General features: G+C 39.9%; 1 protein-coding gene across 1 annotated transcript in view; it reads left to right on the top strand.

Moving 5' to 3' along the window:
* GALNT5 (polypeptide N-acetylgalactosaminyltransferase 5) overlaps positions 1-19,724 on the top strand; it is a 41,685-nt gene that overhangs the window by 12,207 nt on the left and 9,754 nt on the right. Inside the window, exons 2-7 of the mRNA XM_005676117.3 lie at positions 3,548-3,714; positions 5,381-5,500; positions 12,907-13,042; positions 13,624-13,743; positions 16,285-16,402; positions 17,409-17,732. Of these exons, the coding sequence (XP_005676174.2) occupies positions 3,548-3,714; positions 5,381-5,500; positions 12,907-13,042; positions 13,624-13,743; positions 16,285-16,402; positions 17,409-17,732 (985 nt within the window). The remainder of the gene's footprint in view (positions 1-3,547; positions 3,715-5,380; positions 5,501-12,906; positions 13,043-13,623; positions 13,744-16,284; positions 16,403-17,408; positions 17,733-19,724) is intronic.

Below are 19,724 nucleotides of genomic sequence, written 5' to 3' on the forward strand. Positions count from 1 at the left end.
CAGGCACCGTATGACCTGTAAACATAATCTTCCACAGGATCACCCTCAATGTAATTCCCCAAATGCGTCTAAAATATATTCTCGTTCATAACCGGCAGAGGGGCCATCTTCTGGGATAGAAATCTACATATTCATCTATTGAAATTCTTCATGATCAGTCCTGATGGGGAAATTAAAGCATCACCTAAGGTTGAGAGGTGAGGAAGGACAGATTATTTGATGAAGAGTGCTGCCTTTCCCAAACCTCTCAAATTTCTGAGGGTTCTGTCAACTTCTAATTTCAGAGTGGTTCACATTACCTCCTAGAACTTTCTTCTAAAAGAGACCAAACCTCTACTGAATTATACTGTGAAAAGATCCATCGACTTTAGCCTGCTTGCTTAACTCTCCCCAATGTATTTTCATTTGTAATTAGATGTTTCTGAAGTCAACCACATTTTAATGATAAGACAACTTTGGGACTTCACAACTAAGCCTTGTTGATTCACATAGCTCAGGCAGAATTTATGCAGCTGACCCTTCCTTTTTAGAACTGATTTATTTTTTTTCAGGGACAAATGTTGTAAAGAATATTTAGGTGTGAAATGAGTATTTCCCATTCATTTACACTATAAAATTAGAGATTAGGGAGTCACAGGAGGTCACTGATGTTTTCTATACTCTTCCTTCATTCAGGCTAATCAACTCGTCTTCACTTTACTTTCTCTTACCCAACCTAGAGCCTAAGGTGGACTATTTAACCATGCTACACTAGTACCTTCAAAATCTTCCACCACTTTTGTTTCTACCTTATTTTCTCTGATGATCCCTAGATCTGGATTAAACCATCTGTTCACATTTCCATACACAGCCTTCCTAATGAATGGTGCTGGGTAGGTCATTTAACTTCTCAAGCTTCAGTCTGCTCTATTTGAAGAACAATATAATAGTATGCATTTCAAGTAGTTGTTAAAAAGATTGAATTTATGTACATAATAGTATTTTACCGCTGTAAGTTCAGTTCAGTTCAGTCGCTCAGTCGTGTCTGACTCCTTGTGACCCCATGAATCGCAGCACGCCAGGCCTCCTTGTCCATCACCAACTCCTGGAGTTCACTCAGACTCACGTCCATTGAGTCAGTGATGCCATCCAGCCATCTCATCCTCGGTCGTCCCCTTCTCCTCCTGCCCCCAATCCCTCCCAGCATCAGAGTCTTTTCCAATGAGTCAACTCTTCACCTGAGGTGGCCAAAGTACTGGAGTTTCAGCTTTAGCATCATTCCCTCCAAAGAAATCCCAGGGCTGATCTCCTTCAGAATGGACTGGTTGGATCTCCTTGCAGTCCAAGGGACTCTCAAGAGTCTTCTACAACACCACAGTTCAAAAGCATCAATTCTTCATTGCTCTGCCTTCTTCACAGTCCAACTCTCACACCCACATGTGACCACAGGAAAAGCCATAGCCTTGACTGGACGGACCTTAGTCGATTGAGTAATGTCTCTGCTTTTGAATATACTGTCTAGGTTGGTCATAACTTTTCTTCCAAGAAGTAAATGTCTTTTAATTTCATGGCTGCAATCACCATCTGCAGTGATTTTGGAGCCCCCCAAAATATACCAACTGTAAAGTGCCATGCAAATGTGTTTTTTCTATGGTTTTTACTCGTCTATTGTTTATTTGTGGACTAGGCACAGTGCCATTATGTTGTCTCACAGAAATGTCTGCTTCCACAAAACGCCAGCTATCTACTGCCAGCTGCTTTTATTCTTGTGGACTTATGACTTCCTGAATAGCTATTACTGGAGCCAAACTGGACTAGAGCTTGAGTCCCAACTCCACCATTGACTAGCAGTATAGTCATGGCATAGTCTCCCCATGATTTCAATTGTTCTTCTATAAAGAGGGAAGAAGAGATGCTGTTGGTTTGAGGTTTAAATGAAATAATGCAGAAGGCTGATAATATTTATTTATGATCATCATAATTTAATTATTGCATTACAGAGAGTATCTGAGTTAGAAAAATGGCAAATACTCTTTATGAGTGTCCACTGGGTACCATCATGTGAAGAGTTACCCAGGCAGGAGATGGAAGACTGCCAGTAGTGAGGCTTGATGCACTTCAGGGTATGGAGAAAACCCAAGACCAATTACAACCCACCTGAATACCAACTCCCACTATAGTCATGTTCTCATTTCCATGCCAGCAAAATTATTTCAACTGTGGCTACCCTGGAGCAAAAAGAGTCTCAGAAAGGACCCCTTAAATAGATACAGAAGCTATCTATTTAAGAGTTTAAGTAGTATATAATACATATTATATATATCCATAAATACATTCACATGCAGTGGGAAAGAATATTTCCTTTGGCACTTGGCAAAAGGCCAATTGAGAAGGCAATCATAAACTGCTTTGTAGCATTAAGTGAATTAATGTTAATTAAGTAACATTAAATAAGAGAATAGGAATGTTCTCTTGTGGTCTATAACTTAATTAGGAAAGCAGTAGCTACCATTTGGTGAATTCCTGGGCCTAGAAACTGGGCTAGATATTTTATTTATGTGCATTCTCACTAAGCTATAAATCTCTTTTCAATAAGACATGTTACCTCATTTCCAGATGAAGAAACTGAGGCACAGAAAGATTAAGTAAAGAATCTAGATGACAATTTGAAAAATTTTGTTGGTGAGCTTCAAAATAGTGTCTTAACCACCTATAATGCCAGTGTCCTTTCCACGACAGGGTGATGTCTTCACAGGAAGTTCTCATGCCTTGCACGGTTAGGCCTCTTAGCCACAATTTTCATTGGGCCAATGCCCGAAGCAACAGGTTTGATCCCTCAGTGGAGAAGATCCTCTGGAGAAGGAAATGGCTACCCACTTCAGAATTCTTGCCTGAGAAATCCCATGGGCATAAGAGCCTGGCAGGCTACAGTCCATGGGTTTGCCAAAAAGACAGAAATAACTTCGCAACTAAACAAAACCAAAAATCCTTCCTCTGCTCTTTATTTGTAACTCTTTCCAACAAAAGTGCACAAGAAAATCATCATATAGATAGATGGACTGATAGATAGATGGTGTGTGCATGCTAAGTCACTTCAGTCACGTCGGACTTTTCGCAACCCTATGGACAGTGGCCAGCCATGCTCCTCTGTCCATGGAATTCTCCAGGCAAGAATACTGGAGTTGGTTGCCATGCCCTTCTCCAAGATAGATGATAGATAAACATAAAGAAATAGATAGATTGTAGATGGATGGATGGATAGATAGGTGGGTAGATAGATGATTGATAGACAGATAACTTGAGTGTATGTGTATTTACACACAATTGCACCTTATGGATTTTTTTTAGAGGACTTACAACAAGAAACATTTCTTTTCTCATAGTTCTAGAGCCTGGAAGGGCACCAGCGGGTTGGGTTTCTGTGAAGCCTCTTTCCTCAACTTGTAGACAGTCACCTCTCTCTGTGTCCTCATAGAGAGAGAGAAGGAGCTCCATTTCTGCCGTCTTTTCTTCCTGTACCTTGTGGATCTTGGCATACTTTTTGTGCTCTGCTTGTGTTCTGGCCCAGGTGTGCAGAGCAACTTGTTCACAATAACCTCCCAACCACCAGCGTCATCATGTGCTTTGTGGACGAGGTGTGGTCCACTCTCCTGAGGTCTGTGCATAGCGTCCTCAACCGCTCTCCTCCCCACCTCATCAAGGAGATTCTGCTAGTGGATGACTTCAGCACCAAAGGTAAGAAAACTACCCCCTGGAAAATCAAAGTTTGATGTGAGGCAATGACTGTTCAGATACAAAAATTGCAGGATAATTTGATAAGGAATGAATGTTTTATAAACGCCCAATCATTGTTTGATATTGTGGCTTAGAGGCCTAAGTCCAAACATCTGTGGATTACAGAAAGTCAGCTCAACCATCCATTGCCTTGTCCAGCTAGTCACCGCAGACTCTCCTTCAGCTGTGACTTCTCTGCTGTGTAGGAGTGATTTTCTAATTACAGGTCTTTGGAGATGGGTACTTTGAGGTTCTGGAGACCGAAGATGTTCTCTAAAATTGCATAAAAACCTTTTAATGAAATCTAACAAGCAAAGATGCCACAATTAACAGAGTTAGTTATGGAAGACAATGAAATGTAAGCCCTACGGCTTCTGCTTTATTATATGTTCAGCTAAGGGTTGAGAAGACAAGTTGCCAATGGGACCAGAAAAATGAGGTTCCAACCGAGTTTAAAGGCAGAATTCACCACTGTCTTTACTTTTTTGTTTCTTACAGTGAAGAATCTCTCTCTTTGGACTGTAAAAAACTGGGTATGTAAGTGGTCCCATGACTGCCAAAGGTCCTAGACCACAGTATAAAAATCCCCAAATGCAACACAATTCAGAAAAACTTAAAAAGTAGCAAAGAAACAGCAACCTTAATAGAACACTTTAGTCTTGGTCATGACAACAAGGACATGAGCCAGTTCTCACTTCTCTCTCTTAGAGTGCCTACCAGGGTCACACTGAGCTCCAGGAGCAGGGAGATATATAAGGAAAACTGGTTGAAAACTTTGAGAAGTAGTCTTGAAAGCATCAACAGAAATAAAATCTAGTTACCAAGCAGATAACAGTCCCTTTAGGAATGGCCTATTCAGATTTTGTGGCCCTGAAGGATCTATGCTGCTGCTACTGCTGCTAAGTCACTTCAGTTGTGTACGACTCTGTGCAACCCCATAGACAGCAGCCCACAAGGCTCCCCCATCCCTGGGATTCTCCAGGTAAGAACACTGGAGTGGGTGAAGGATCTGTGAAGTCCTCTTTAAGAGAAAGATGACACAATTGGTAGGAAAGCGAGCAGCAGAAGTATTCACAGAAGTCATTCCTACCTGGGATATGTCAATAGCTTAATCATACATAGAAGTAACTGTAAACTACATAAATATACCACCCCCCTACAAAGAGCAAGAGAGCAGAGGTGTGATGGAGAGGGTGTCATAATAGGAAGTGACAATCGTCTTAGCCAATTGCAGTTGCAATATCTTTCTTTTGCAAATTTTTCCATTTGCATACCATGTATAGCGTCTCTCCTAGGTCTTAGAAGAGGCCTTTACAAGCAGAAAAGTTTGTGCAGAAACCGAGCTTCATTTATTTCAAGGTAAATTTGTACCTGTCCTGACAAATGCTCAGAAAAAGTAAGCCCTCCTCTTGGTAACTCACCTACACTGAAAGGTGGATTTGAGTTTTAGGAAAACAGAAACTTAGAATATTGAACCCAGACAAAAATCCATCTAAGAAAATGACATCATGGCTCAAAGGAAAAAATATAGTGACTATGGTAAATATCATAGTTTTGGTTATCTGATCTGGTCTTATCCAGATCCAATTTTTTAAGTATTTCCTTGTCTAATTTCTCCCTGATATAGACTACCTAAAAGATAACTTGGATAAATACATGTCTCAGTTTCCAAAAGTTCGGATTCTTCGCCTCAAAGAGAGACATGGCTTAATAAGAGCCAGGCTGGCAGGGGCACAAAAGGCAACAGGTAAGAAGCTGCTAATTTTTTGTTTAGGCTACATCTTTATTTTAGTTTGATCTTTTCCAAATACATATCAAATTTGAAATAATAGTACAATGAGCACTCCTATGTCCATCATTTCATTCCAGCAGTTTCTAACTTTTTGCAATATGTATCCCACTAAACTGTTTTAATGACACACTGAGGGGTCACAACTCTGAAAAACTCCAGCTAGGTACATTTTAATTACTTGTCACTGTTCAGTAGAGGGCATATTCCCAAGCTATCACAGAAGGACATTCTTTTTCCTAATTAACATTGTTGTGGACCCCTTTATGAATGATAATAAAAATGAATTACCTAAAAAAGAAATGGGAAAAATATATAACTATATACACAATTATATATACATATATCTAGATATATGCATAATTACATATATGTGGGTGTGTGTCTATTTTAACACTCATATATATGAAGTAGACAACAAATTAACAATTACTCTGGCAAACTACTGTGACGTTTCAAAGCATGTGTTCTCAATTTCTGTCCCTGTCTCCCTATGGATGGCAGTGTCTATGACCCACACCTAAAGCAGCAATAATGGAGGGCTGATTTCTGAGTGTGGAAAGAGGCAGAAAGATCTATTTGAATGGAATTAGTAATAGACTCATCTAAGGATAAATTCAGTGGCCCTAAAGTGCGCCTGAACCCTGTGGGGAGTTTAGGGAAATTCAGGGTCCTGCACCAGCTTTAGTTCAGTTCAGTTCAGTTGCTCAGTTGTGTCCAACTCTTTGCAACCCCATGAACTACAGCATGCCAGGCCTCCCTGTCCATCACCAACTCCTGGAGTTCACTCAGACTCATGTCCATTGAGTCGGTGATGCCATCCAGCCATCTCATCCTCTGTCATCCCCTTCTCCTCTGGCCCTCAATCTTTCCCAACATCAGGAGCTTTGCAAATGAGTCAGCTCTTCGCATCAGGTGGCCAGAGTATTGGAGTTTCAGCTTCAACATCTCTCCTTCCAATGAACACCCAGGACTGATCTCCTTTAGGATGGATTGATTGGATCTCCTTGAAGTCCAGGGGACTCTCAAGAGTCTTCTCCAACACCACAGTTCAAAAGCATCAGTTCTTCAGTGCCCAGCTTTCTTCACAGTCCAACTCTCACATCCATACATGACTACTGGAAAAACCATAGCTTTGTCTAGACAGACCTTTGCTGACATAGTAATGTCTCTGCTTTTTAATATGCTGTCTAGGCTGGTCATAAATTTTCTTCCAAGCAGTAAGCATCTTTTAATTTCATGGCTGCAATCACCATCTGCAGTCATTTTGGAGCCCCAAAAAATAAAGTCAGCCACTATTTCCACTGTTTCCCCATCTATTTGCCATGAAGTGATGGGATCGGATGCCATGATCTTAGTTTTCTGAATGTTGAGATTTAAGCCAACTTTTTCACTCTCCTCTTTCACGTTCATCAAGAGGCCCTTTAGTTCTTCTTTGCTTTCTGCCATAAGGGTGGTGTTATCTGCATATCTGAGGTTATTGATATTTCTCCTGGCAATCTTGATTCCAGCTTGTGCTTCTTCCAGCCCAGCATTTCTCATGATGTACTCTTCATATAATTTAAATAAAAAGAGTGACAATATACAGCCTTGACATACTCCTTTTCCTATTTGGAACCGGTCTGTTGTTCCATGTCCAATTCTAGCTGTTGCTTCCTGACCTGCATACACGTTTCTCAAGAGGCAGGTCAGGTGGTCTGGTATTCCCATCTCTTTCAGAATTTTCCACAGTTTCTTGTGATCCACACAGTCAAAGGCTTTGGCATAGTCAATAAAGCAGAAATAGACGTTTTTCTGGAAGTCTCTTGCTTTTTCCATGATCCAGTGGATGTTGGCAATTTGATCTCTGGTTCCTCTACATTTCTAAAACCAGCTTGAACATCTGGAAGTTCAAGGTTCACGTATTGCTGAAGCCTGGCTTGGATAACTTTGAGCATTACTTTACTAGTATGTGAGATGAGTGCAATTGTGCGGTAGTTTGAGCATTCTTTGGCATTGCCTTTCTTTGGAATCGGAATGAAAACTGACCATTTCTAGTTCTGTGGCCACTGCTGGGTTTTCCAAATTTGCTGACATATTGAGTGCAGCACTTTCACAGCATCATCTTTTAGGATCTGAAATAGCTCAACTGGAATTTCATTACCTCCATTAGCTTTGTTTGTAGTGATTCTTCCTAAGGCCCACTTGACTTCACATTCCAGGATATCTGACTCTAGGTGATTGATCACACCATCGTGGTTATCTAGGTCTTGAAGATCTTTTTTGTATAGTTCTTCTGTGTATTCTTGCCACCTCTTCTTAATATCTTCTGCTTCTGTTAGTCCATACCATTTCTGTCCTTTATTGAGCCCATCTTTGTGTGAAATGTTCCCTTGGTATCTCTAATTTTCTTGAAGAGATCTCTAGCCTTTCCCATTCTATTGTTTTCCTCTATTTCTTTGCATTGATCGATGAGGAAGGCTTTCTTATCTCTCCTGGCTACTCCTTGGAACTCTGCATTCAGATGCTTATATCTTTCCCTTTCTTCTTTACTTTTTGTTTCTCTTCTTTTCACAGCTATTTGTTAGGCCTCCTCAGACAGCCATTTTGCCTTTTTGCATTTCTTTTTCTTGGATATGGTCTTCATCCTTATCTCTAGTGCAATGTTAGCCAAGGCTATAATTCAGGGACTGTTCAGGGCCCTCATTGAGCAGGGCTGACCAGCCTAGTGAGTCCTCCCAAACTCCCCTGGAGCACTCCCCAGCTCTCACAGGTAGAGTACAGGCAGCAGATGGCTCTGGGTCTGAAGAGTCTCTGTAATCAGAGATCTGCATTGATGCCACTGCAGAATCTTTTCTAGAATGCATAACCAAACAAAGAGATCAAAGATAAGAATCTGAATCCAGAATCTGATAGGCCTTGAGCTACTGATTTATCCCTTAGGATTCAGGGAAAAAAGAAGAGGAACCACACGCAAGGTTGAGATCAGCTAGTCAAGGACATGGGAGAAGGCAATGGCACCCCACTCCAGTACTCTTGCCTGGAAACTCCCATAGACAGAGGAGCCTGGTGGGCTGCAGTCCATGGGGTCGCAAAGAGTCGGACACAACTGACCGACTTCACTTTCACTTTTTACTTTCATGCATTGGAGAAGGAAATGGCAACCCACTACAGTGTTCTTGCCTGGAGAATCCCAGGGATGGGGGAGCCTGGTGGGCTGCTGTCTACAGGGTCGCACAGAATCAGACATGACTGAAGCAACTTAGCAGCAGTAGCAGTAGCAGCAGTCAAGGACATGCAGAAGCAGAAGTCGAGGTGGCCCCATTTTGTTCTCAGAGTACTATCAGGCTCTCTGAGAGTCTTTTAGAGTATTCTACAAAGAAATAAGGACAAATCTGTAACTTTCTAACTTCAAGCAATGTCCACTCCACATTCAGGCTCCAGGGCATGATAGATTTTTCTCTCTGGTTCGGTCATCAGTTGTTTACTGTGAATTAGGAATTAGGTCAAGCTGGATTTCAAAAATTAAAAGACAGACCTTGGTCAGTGGGTCTCAAGGGAAAGTCTTTTACATAAAGGCAACAGAAGTAAAAAGAAAAGAGGTAATTTGGATACAAAAAACAAGCCAGATATCATGATAGTGTTGAACACACCAAGCCAGTTATAACCCTGACTAGAGCAGCCTGCAGGTGGACAGGTTTAATAGTGCTCTGATTCTGGAGGGTCACAGTAGAGATCAGATTCTCATTTCCTATATAACATGGCAGTTAGCAAAATAGCTGTAATGCTGTGAGCATTCCAAAGAGTCAGTTGGCTAATTTTAAATATGTGGACAACAAGTGACATCTAACTTGTGGCCAATGCTGACATTCCCTGAAGAGCAACAGTCCTTTTATAAATTTCTGCAGCTCATTTCTTCTGCAGGTCAAACAGGTAGCTTCTTTAGCATCACTTATACATCATTCTTTAAACTTAAGCGGGCAGCAGGTCCACATTCGTCAAGGAACTCTAGACACAACAGTATCACCAACTGGTGCTAACAGCAGTATCCTAAGCTGGTCAGCTAAATCTAACAGGGATCAAAGCTCAACAAGGAGCCAAAGCTATTCGGCACAATGAGCATGTCTGAGTTGGCACAAAAAATTGAAAGCTAAGTAAGTTACAAGCAAACACATCTGCAAACAATCCAGTATGTCTGGAATCTACTCTCAGAACAACCTTCCAGGTAGTTATCAATATGGAGTTAGTTATTTTGAGCTCTAGCCTGAACAATCATTGAAAACCTGTCATCGTAATAGCTATCTATCAGGAATCTAGGTATTAAGTATACTTTAGAAATATCTCCATAAGGTAAAGCTCAAAGAGATTAAGTAATTTATCCAATGTGGCCAAGACTAGCAGAGCTATGATGAAGGCAGTTCTGGGGAAATTCAATCCTATGTTATTTCACCATGCCCACAAGTGGGGAAATAAATGCACGTTTGAGGATCCCTCTTGCTGCCACTGAGGACTGAAGAAGTAGATCCAGACCCTTTGACCCAGTAAACCGCCATGGAGATAGAGAAAGGCAATCTAGTAGAGACTAGACTCTAAACGCCCGGACTGAATGGACCAGGAGTAGGAGTGGTGAGAAAGAAGACTGTCTTTTATACATTCTATACAGCTAGACCATTTGTGTTTAGTTGCTCAATCTTGTTTGACTCTTTGCTATGCCATGGACTATAGTCCCTGCCAGGCTCCTCTGTATATGGGAATTCTCCAGGTAAGAATACTAGCGTGGGTTGCCATGCCCTCCTCCAGGGGATCTTCTCAACCCAGGGATCAAACCCAGGTCTCCTGCATTGCAGGCAGATTCTTTCCCATCTGGGCCACCAAGGAAGCCCAATAGGACCTAGCAAACATACTTGTATGCCCTGTACACCTAGATGAACCCTAAAAGCCTTCCCAGGATAGGGAGAGGTCTATGCAACAGGGCACCCTTAGGAAACAATAGCTTCCATTATCAAGCAATCCGTAACTCCTGGAAAACAGGAAATCCCCCTCAATCCCAGCATGATCAGGAGATGTAACTGCACCTCCAAGAGTAGTGGATGAGGTCGGGAGGGGGCTTCTGGCTAGCACAGCCTATTCCTATTTAAAGAGACATCTCAAGACCACTTCCCATCAAGACTTTGGCTAAGGTTAGTCCCTTCACCTTTATGCAAACATTCCATTGTTAATCAGGTAATTAGTAAGATCTATTCATTAAGAAGTAGTTTAGAGATTTCAGTGGATAATAATCTATTATCCAGGTATTTATTTGCACCTTTTTCTTTGCCTGCTGCTGTCTTCTGCTTTTACTTTAAGCTTTCCCATACTCATATCTCTGTCTCTTTCTCATTTGCGGGGGCGGGGGGGGGGGAGAGGGGAGAGGCAAGAGGGTGTATGCAGATATTTTCTAGTATCGGGCTGCAAGTAGTTTTGCAAACTTGGCAAAGTTGCCTAAGTGTTTCATTCCTCTTAAATGCGGATAAAACTTAGACCTATACTTCAGGTTTGTCACAAGGATAAATCTTAAATAGGACAATAAGACAATCATTCAGAATGTTCAGAACAGTATCTGACACAGAGTAAGCATCAGATCAAAAATCAGTGATGTTATTGTAGGTTTTTCAGATGCTGAGGGGTGTAGCTAAGCATCAGAGTGGTCAATTAAAACAATAAACCAAAATAAAAGTAACAGTCAAGTCTTCAAGCACTTCCTGCAATCACATAAGTGAAAAGTATGGATAGGAAGCCAGACAAAAGACAGCACTGACTCCCTCAGTGCTCCGTATTTTCCCATGGAAGAATGGGCTGGTGGATCAGAGCAGATGTGTACATCATCTTACTGACCAAAGAGCCTGAAATAAGGTTCCTCTTCTTTTGGAGCCTAGGGCCCAGGATGAAAGAAAGGGGGAAGGGCCAGTAGTAAGAAAAAAATGTCTTGAAGATCTACCCATCACCCACAAGGTAAGAAAGAAGTCTTGGCATGAGACAGTCTCCAACTGGGTGAACCTGGGTCAGGAATGCAGTTCCTTATAAGTGCATGTCCAGCTAGGGGACTGGAGGACCTGAGTCCTTGACTATATCTTCGTTCAGAGACTCTAGGGTACAAACTGTGAACCGAGTCTGGTGTAGAGATGGCAGCTTTCCCTCAAGAGGCCTGCCAGGTAAAGCTTTTGTAATAGCTTTGGGCCTGGGCTTCCCAGGTGGCGCTAGTGGTTAAGAACCTGCTGGCTAAAGCAGGAGACAATAAGAGACATGAATTTGGTCCCTGGGTCAGGAAGATTCCCTGGAGAAGGGCATAGCAACCCACTCCAGTATTCTTGCCTGAAGAATCCATGGACAGAGGAGCCTGGTGGGTTTCAGTCCATAGGATTGCACAGAGTTGGACACAACTGAAGCAATTTAGCATGCATGCATACACAACTGGGTCTGAGATTACACATAGGATTCTGGCCAGAACTCAGATTCCTCTGGTTATTACTTACACACACACATGCAATCCACTTGTACAGAATCATTTAGAACAATGTAGACCATTGCTAAAATTTTCTTTGGAAAGAGAGAGTGTTACTTCACACAACTAATAAAACAAAAAGAATTCATAATTATTCCTGTCTTCCAAGTTTCTTTTCTCTTCTCCTGTAACTCTTTTTTTTAATTATGGTAAAATACATATATAAAATTTACTATCTGAGCCATTTTTCAAGTGTACAGTTCACTGTGAAGTACTTTCACATTGTTGAGCAACCAATCTCCAGCACTCCTCTTATCTTGTGAAACTAAACTCTATACCCATTAAACAATTCCTTGTTTCCCCTCTGTAACACTTTTAAAACTACCTCCTGCTCTTACTAGTTCCCCCACTTTAATTTCTTTTCACTGTTATAATGTGGAATGATTTTTCCTCTTCATCATTTCTAAGGCAAAGTTGGAATCTCAGATTCTTCCTCATCTTCCACAAAACAAAGTTTCAGTCCTCTACCCCCAAGAGTTAATGGGATTTACCCTCCTTAGAAAAGACAAAAGCGACTACCTTTAATACTAAATATTCCCTTCAGAGCCTTGACTCACCATTCTAAGTGGCTTATCAATTTTTTTTTCAACCATAAATGATACTTGCCCCAAAAGACTACTAGAAACCAACTTTTTTTTTTCATTTCACTATAGAATTAAATTAGAGAGACGAAGAAAAATTAGTAAGAAGAAAAAACTACAAAATTCAGTAAGAAGAAAAGACTACTATGCTTACTACCACATTTCTGGAACAATCTCCAGAACCTATGAACACAAAATACACACACTAAATATATTGCATTTTCAAATTGGTTTTTTGTTTTTTTGTCTTTTTGACTCTCTAGGTGATGTGTTGACATTCTTAGATTCTCACGTGGAATGTAACATTGGCTGGTTGGAACCTCTCCTGGAAAGAGTTTACTTAAGCAGAAAAAAAGTAGCCTGTCCAGTAATTGAAGTCATCAATGATAAGGATATGAGGTAATATTGTCATATTCCACGGGATACTTCTAAGTGACTTTTTAACCAGCAGCAGAAGGTAGTGGTCATACTCGTAAAATGTACAACTTTGCAGATCTAAGTAGTACATGGTTTATCTGTTTAAATAAATTGAAATACTTGATATATATCATGAGATCAAAGCGGATCTATCCAATTGTTTATTTGATCATCACAAATTCTCAACCCTAAATGTCAATAAATACTAATACTCAGTGTCCAGGACTTTCCTCTTTCTATTCAGCTGAACACCCAAATATTTATTTTTCTTAAGATTAGTTCTTCTTTTTGTAGTATGTATATATACATACACATGTATATTCTTAAATAGGGTTTTTTTCCCTCAAAATGGCCAGAATATTATTAAAAGAAAAGTATGTTAAAAGCAAGCAATCCAGCACTATTTCTATTTATATTCATATCTTTCATTGAAATGTTATTAAATGCTTTGTGGTGATCTAAAATCATCTTCATAAGTGCTTGTTTCATTCCCATGCACAACACATGGTGTCAGGTTGATTATGTGAATGATCTCAGGTACCATTCTTGTTTCCCTTGACTAGTTACATGACAGTGGACAACTTTCAAAGAGGCATATTTGTGTGGCCAATGAACTTTGGTTGGAGAACAATTCCTCCAGACGTTGTTGCAAAAAACAAAATTAAAGAAACTGATATAATAAGGTAAGTGTGTGAAACTTAAGACTAGGAAGGAGTCATGTATCTTCTTACAAAGGCATAGGAACCAATTCCACAAAACAGGTATTAGCTGTCATTTATAGAACACCAAGAATTACAGTTCTAGCCAACAGATGACCAAAAGCAAAAATTTTTCCCTGGAAATTACTTTCTCACAGCCAAAACTCACCTTTTAAGTGGGTAATTATATCTTATTCACCCCTCAACCTGAGAAATTCACTATTTCTGTTCTCTGGGATTTGCAGACTAAGAAACATAAGCCACTTAAACGTGCTGCCTAAATTCTGTATAAACACATATAACACTGAAGTAAACATGAATGAAAATTAAGAATAAATAATAGTAACAAAAATATCATTCTAATTCTTTTTGAGTCTAATCCTATACTTTCCCTGGGAGGAGTGCCAAATTCTGTAAATAAAGTGAGAAACAGACACAGAAGCTAGATGTGAATTAAAGTTGGGGCTTTATTGTCGGAGAAACTGGATTAAAGAACAGATTTTAGACCGGAAGCTAAAGTGGGGGCCTCCTAACTCCTCCCCCAAAGTCGAGACCTGTAGGACGAGCACTCTGCCAGCCACAGGCAGAGCAGCAGGATCCCTGGAGCTTTCCTTATTGGAGAAAGAACTTGAGCAGACTTAAGCCAGAAAGTCCCAAAAGAAAGTTTGAGCCCAGCCTGTACATTGCAGCATCTTTTCTCTGAACTCACCCCTCCAAACACTGCCTTATATTCTTCCAAATGTGATGTTTCACAACTGATACTCCTAACAAGTGAAGGAAAAGTACGACCAATTATTAAGCACTGTGCAACCTCTCTATAACTCTCAGAGAAAGATTGTGGTTTTTCCATTATAGAGATAAGGAAATAGAGACCTAAGAGAGTTAAGTAATGTTTCTGGGAATATTTGTTGCTGTTGTTCAGTAGCTAAGTTATGTCCAACTCTTTGCAACCCCATGGACTGCAGTACACCAGGCTTCCCTATTCATCACTGTCTCCCAGAGTTTGCTCAAACTCATGTCCATTGAGTTGGTGATGCCATCCAACCATGTCATCTTCTGCCACCCTCTTCTCCTTTTGCCTTCAATCTTTCCCAGAACTGGGGCCTTTTCCAATAAGTTGACTCTTCACATCAGGTGGCCAAAGTATTGGAGCTTCAGCTTCAGCCTCAGTCCTTCCAGTGAATATGCAGGGTTGATTTCCTTTAGGACTGACTGGTATGATCTCCCTGCAGTCCAAGGGATATACAGCTTGCAAAAGAAGAAATTGGAATTCAAATCCAAATCTGCCTGGATATAATATACTTGCTCTGATCCTACACCTAAAGAACCTCTTTGTCTGTTTTAGACTCCAATTCTGAGAATCAGTGTAGTGATTGAGTTCAGATTTATTCAACATAATGTTAGAAACAGAATGAGTTCTGGATAGTCTGGAAAGGGCATTTGAGATTCAGATAAAAAAATACACATAAATCATGAGGGAAGAGAGCTAGGTGTGGGGTGAGGTTTATATTACCTTTGAGATTGCTGCAGAGCTTCCATACAAACCTCTTTCAGCTGGCTCCATGGGAACCACCATGGGACGTGATTACTGCCTTTTCTAACTGCTGACTCAAGTGTAGTTTCTCTTCCCCATGATTAATAACAGGAGTGAAGACTCTAGAGTCAGACTCCTTGGGTTTAAATCTCAACTCTACTATGTACTAGTGGTGTGAGCTTTAAAAAGTTACTTAACCTCTTTCTGTCTCTGTTTCTTCATTTTTATATTAACACTAAACAGAAGTAGCTACCTCTTGGATTGTTTTGAGAATTAAATCAGATAATACTATATATAAAGTGCTTTAAAAAGTACTTGCCAAGAACTTCCCTGATGGTCCAGTGGTTAAGCCTCTGAGCTCCCAGTGCACGATTCCATCCCTCGTCAGGGAACTAAGAGCCACAGTTCTGCAGCCCAGCCAAGAAAAAAAAAAGAAAATATATGTATATATAAGTGTTTGCCACATAACAAGCTGTTGTAAAGTTTCTGTATTGTTGAGGCAGTATAGTGGAGAAGAGATCTTAGAGTCAAGCCAGACCCCCTAAATTTGAACCCTAGGTGTACATCCCACAGATGGGTTGGTCTGTGAACTTGGAAAATTTTCTTGCCTTTTGGGGCTGTAGTTTCTTAGGGGTACATACTCAAAGGATTTTTGTGAGGCCTGAATTAATACATCTATAACATTTAAAACAATGCCTAACTCATCTTTCCTAAATAGCACTAAATAACTTATTAAAAATAACATCTCTGGAGAATTTGTGTTGAAGTGTCCAGGCCAAGTAAGAATCCTAGTTCCAGACCCTGTCTTTGTTGCCTCTAATCAAGTTCTGCCACAAGATCCAGGGAACTTGTCACTTAGGTGTTCTTTGTGACTTTATCCAAGACCTACCCGCATGTGGTAACTATTATGAAATGCCTCTTGTTAGGGAACACTCTTAAAAGTTGAGGTCCCCTGACATGCAAGATTTAAAAGCCAACTTTTCTTTTTGTAGATGTCCCGTCATGGCAGGTGGATTATTTTCTATTGATAAAAATTACTTTTTTGAACTTGGAACATATGATCCTGGGCTCGATGTTTGGGGTGGAGAAAATATGGAGCTCTCTTTCAAGGTATCGCTGAGTGTTTCTCAAATTATCTTTACAATTAAGAGTCTAGCACTTTAAAATGGTTTCATTTTACTAATACAATCAGATATGTGACTGCCTCTGGGAGGAAACTTCACAGAAATATTAGGGCCTCTGGATTAATGTCTTCATATCCCAGATTGAATTTGGAAGAATCAATAACCCTCATGAAATTTATTACCATTCCCTCATATTTCACAACACAGTTTTTGCATCTGAATGTGAGGGAAATAATTGTCTGCCATTTCATGTAAAGGCTGTAGGATGAATATTTGATGCAAATAACTCGTATATTTTTCTAATATATTAGAAGTAATGATATTATTTAGTAATAGGCCATCTTGGAGAGCACAAGACAGAAGAATAAAAAGAGCCGCTAGAGCAGGCCACCAAAAGGCCATACTACAGCAATTTAGGGAAGCTCAGATAATGCTGGGTATTTATATAACCATTGATTAATATCTGAGAAACCAATGGCAGCAGCCATAGTGGAGAGTATCCCACATTACCTGTTTTCCTATGGAGTTGGGTTTATATAGTAATAGGGTGTGACTTTGAACCCTTGATCAGGAAGGATGGCCTTCAAGTTGTATTCCACAAATCAGGTAGATCATCCCAAACGTGAGAAGGAGATATTGAGAAAATTGAAACATATACTCTTTCCCTTGATTCTACTAAAGCAGGAACTTATGTTACACATTTCATACACTGGGATTCTGTGAGGATTTTCTTTAGCGGGGTGGGGGGGAAAGATTTACAATTCAGGAGAGGAAAAGAGAAAATATGTAATTTAATAATGCTAAAATGGTTCACAGCAACAGAATAAAATTAAATATACCTGTTGAGTTTAATTTTCTGTTGAAAAGGATATTAGAAAAGTATTGCTCCAACAGGGGGAAATCGTCGCCAGGTGGCTTTTTCGTTATTGTTAATTGCTCATGATTTGTGGACAATCATTTGATAACTGGTACATATTTTTAAACTGTTCCAGGTGTGGATGTGTGGTGGTGAAATTGAGATCATTCCCTGTTCCCGAGTGGGACACATATTCCGAAATGACAATCCCTACTCCTTCCCCAAAGACCGGATGAAGACGGTGGAGCGGAACTTGGGGCGGGTGGCTGAGGTCTGGCTCGATGAGTACAAGGAGCTCTTCTATGGCCACGGGGATCACCTCATAGACCAAGGGTTAGACGTCGGAAACCTTACCCAGCAGCGGGAACTTCGAAAGAAGCTAAAATGCAAAAGCTTCAAGTGGTACTTGGAGAATGTTTTTCCAGACTTGAAGGCTCCCATTGTGAGGGCGAGTGGTGTGGTAAGTTCAAGCAGCAACTTCAAATCTGACTTTGTGAAAATACAAGGTAAAAACATTTTTGAAAATGTGTGGGAAAGAATGAATTATTACTTTATAAATAAGCACCAAGTGTGAGTGCAGAGGAGACAAAGTGTGGTTTGTTTTGACTGCCCATATTAAGTAAACCTGAGGAAGGCTTCCAGGAAGGCATGTTTATTGATTAATTCAGGAAACACCTACCAAGTGTCAAGAAACCAGGCATTATTTAAGAGCTGGACTATAGGGTAGTGAATAAAGTAGATTGATCCCTTCTCTGTGGAACTTAAAGCTGGGTAGGATAGAAAGATAATAAAGAAATAAGCAAGTAAAGTATAAATAAAAAATATAGTAACTTTTAATCAGGGAATTGGCCACAAGTGATGAATTTTTCTTAAGAGTAGTCAAATCTATGAAGACATTGAAGGCCAGGTCTGAAAGACCAAGAGTCCACCATGCTGTAAAGAAGAGAGCCTCAGGCAAAGGATGTCACGTATGCAAAAACTCTGACATGTGACAGTTTGAGGCATTGAGGAACTGGAAAGAAGGTGGATGTTGTTATCAAGGTTTGAAGAGGCAGGAGGAATGGCATCAGATGAAGTTCAAGAGAGAGAAGGAGCTGGATCCCGCAGGTCCTTATGGGCAGAGTAAGGATTTTCTCTCTCTCATCTTTATCTGTCTCTTTCTTTTTTCAGGATGCAATTGGAAGTTACTGAGTAGGGTTAAGCAATGGGATGACATGGTTTATTTAGAGTTTTATAGATTTCAAAGAGGGATTGAAAATAACAGAAACTGTCAGACAACAGCAGAGAAAATTCCAGGGCACAAAATAACATACTAAAACGAAAGAAGTCAAACTTGATAGGTTTGATAGAGTACAAAGCTAAGAAAAAATTAAGGAAGGAGAAAAACTCTTTTAAGAAAAAGCCATTTCAAACCCATTCTAAGCCTCAGACTTAATTTGAATAGGATGGCAAGAGATGAGGATCTTTACCATACACTAAGTTTAGAGATGATTAGTTAAGCCTTGACCTAGAGGTCTTCCCTGGTCATGCAAATTTTTAATCTCTTTTACTATTTTATTTCTCATTTAATTTTTACCTATATACATTCCCAGTACTATTTTCTTTCTCTTCTTGCAAAATGTTCAGACTTGGCCCTCAGTAAGCCTGCTCTTTTTACATCATTTTTTTTTTCAGTTCTCCCTAGCAAGTGGATTGTATAAACCAATCTTTCTCTGCCTACCAAATTTCCTGATGAACACTTAAGCAATTTCCCTTAATGGCATAAGGGAATTCTGAAAAAGTGCAAAAGAGAGAAAAACAGTCTAAGAATTTGTTCTGCTTTCATAAAATTCAACTGACACATAAGTATATGTAACCGGTTTATACATAACATAATTGTTCATCTTTGTAGGTCAAAATGCAATAACTGCTATTTCAGAGGTTCAGCTTGATTATTTTATCTTAGATAATTCTGTAGGAAGAATACCCTGAGTTTATATACTGTTCAAGTGATATGCCTGTAAAATAAATTTACATTTTTTAACTCTATTTCTTAAGCAGGATAAAAGAAAAAGAAATTCTCATCATAGTAATTTGTTCCTGTCCTAAAAACACAGAATCTCAGTAAGAGCATTACTGGAATTTGACCACCAGAGGGAACTAAAAAACTATCTTTTGCCTCTTCTTTGAGGTTAGCTTGTCTAATAGTTTCCATTCGAATTTTGAAGAACTCTTCTACTGAAAGTGCTTTCTTTTGATGCCTGAGCTACAATACAACAAAATGCAAAAATGATTTTAATAAATTCTTTCTTTCTGTTTTCCTCCTTATTTGTTGTCTTCCTTAGACAAATTTTAATAAAGATGACATTGGTTCCCTCTGAAGCAATGAGTAGGGAGCATTATTACCATTAAAAAAAAAAGGACCTTTCTCCAGGAAAGTCAGAGGAAGGTTAACTAAATCATTGTTTTGGAT

Source organism: Capra hircus, chromosome 2, assembly GCF_001704415.2.
Source record: "Capra hircus breed San Clemente chromosome 2, ASM170441v1, whole genome shotgun sequence".
NCBI lineage: Eukaryota > Metazoa > Chordata > Mammalia > Artiodactyla > Bovidae > Capra > Capra hircus.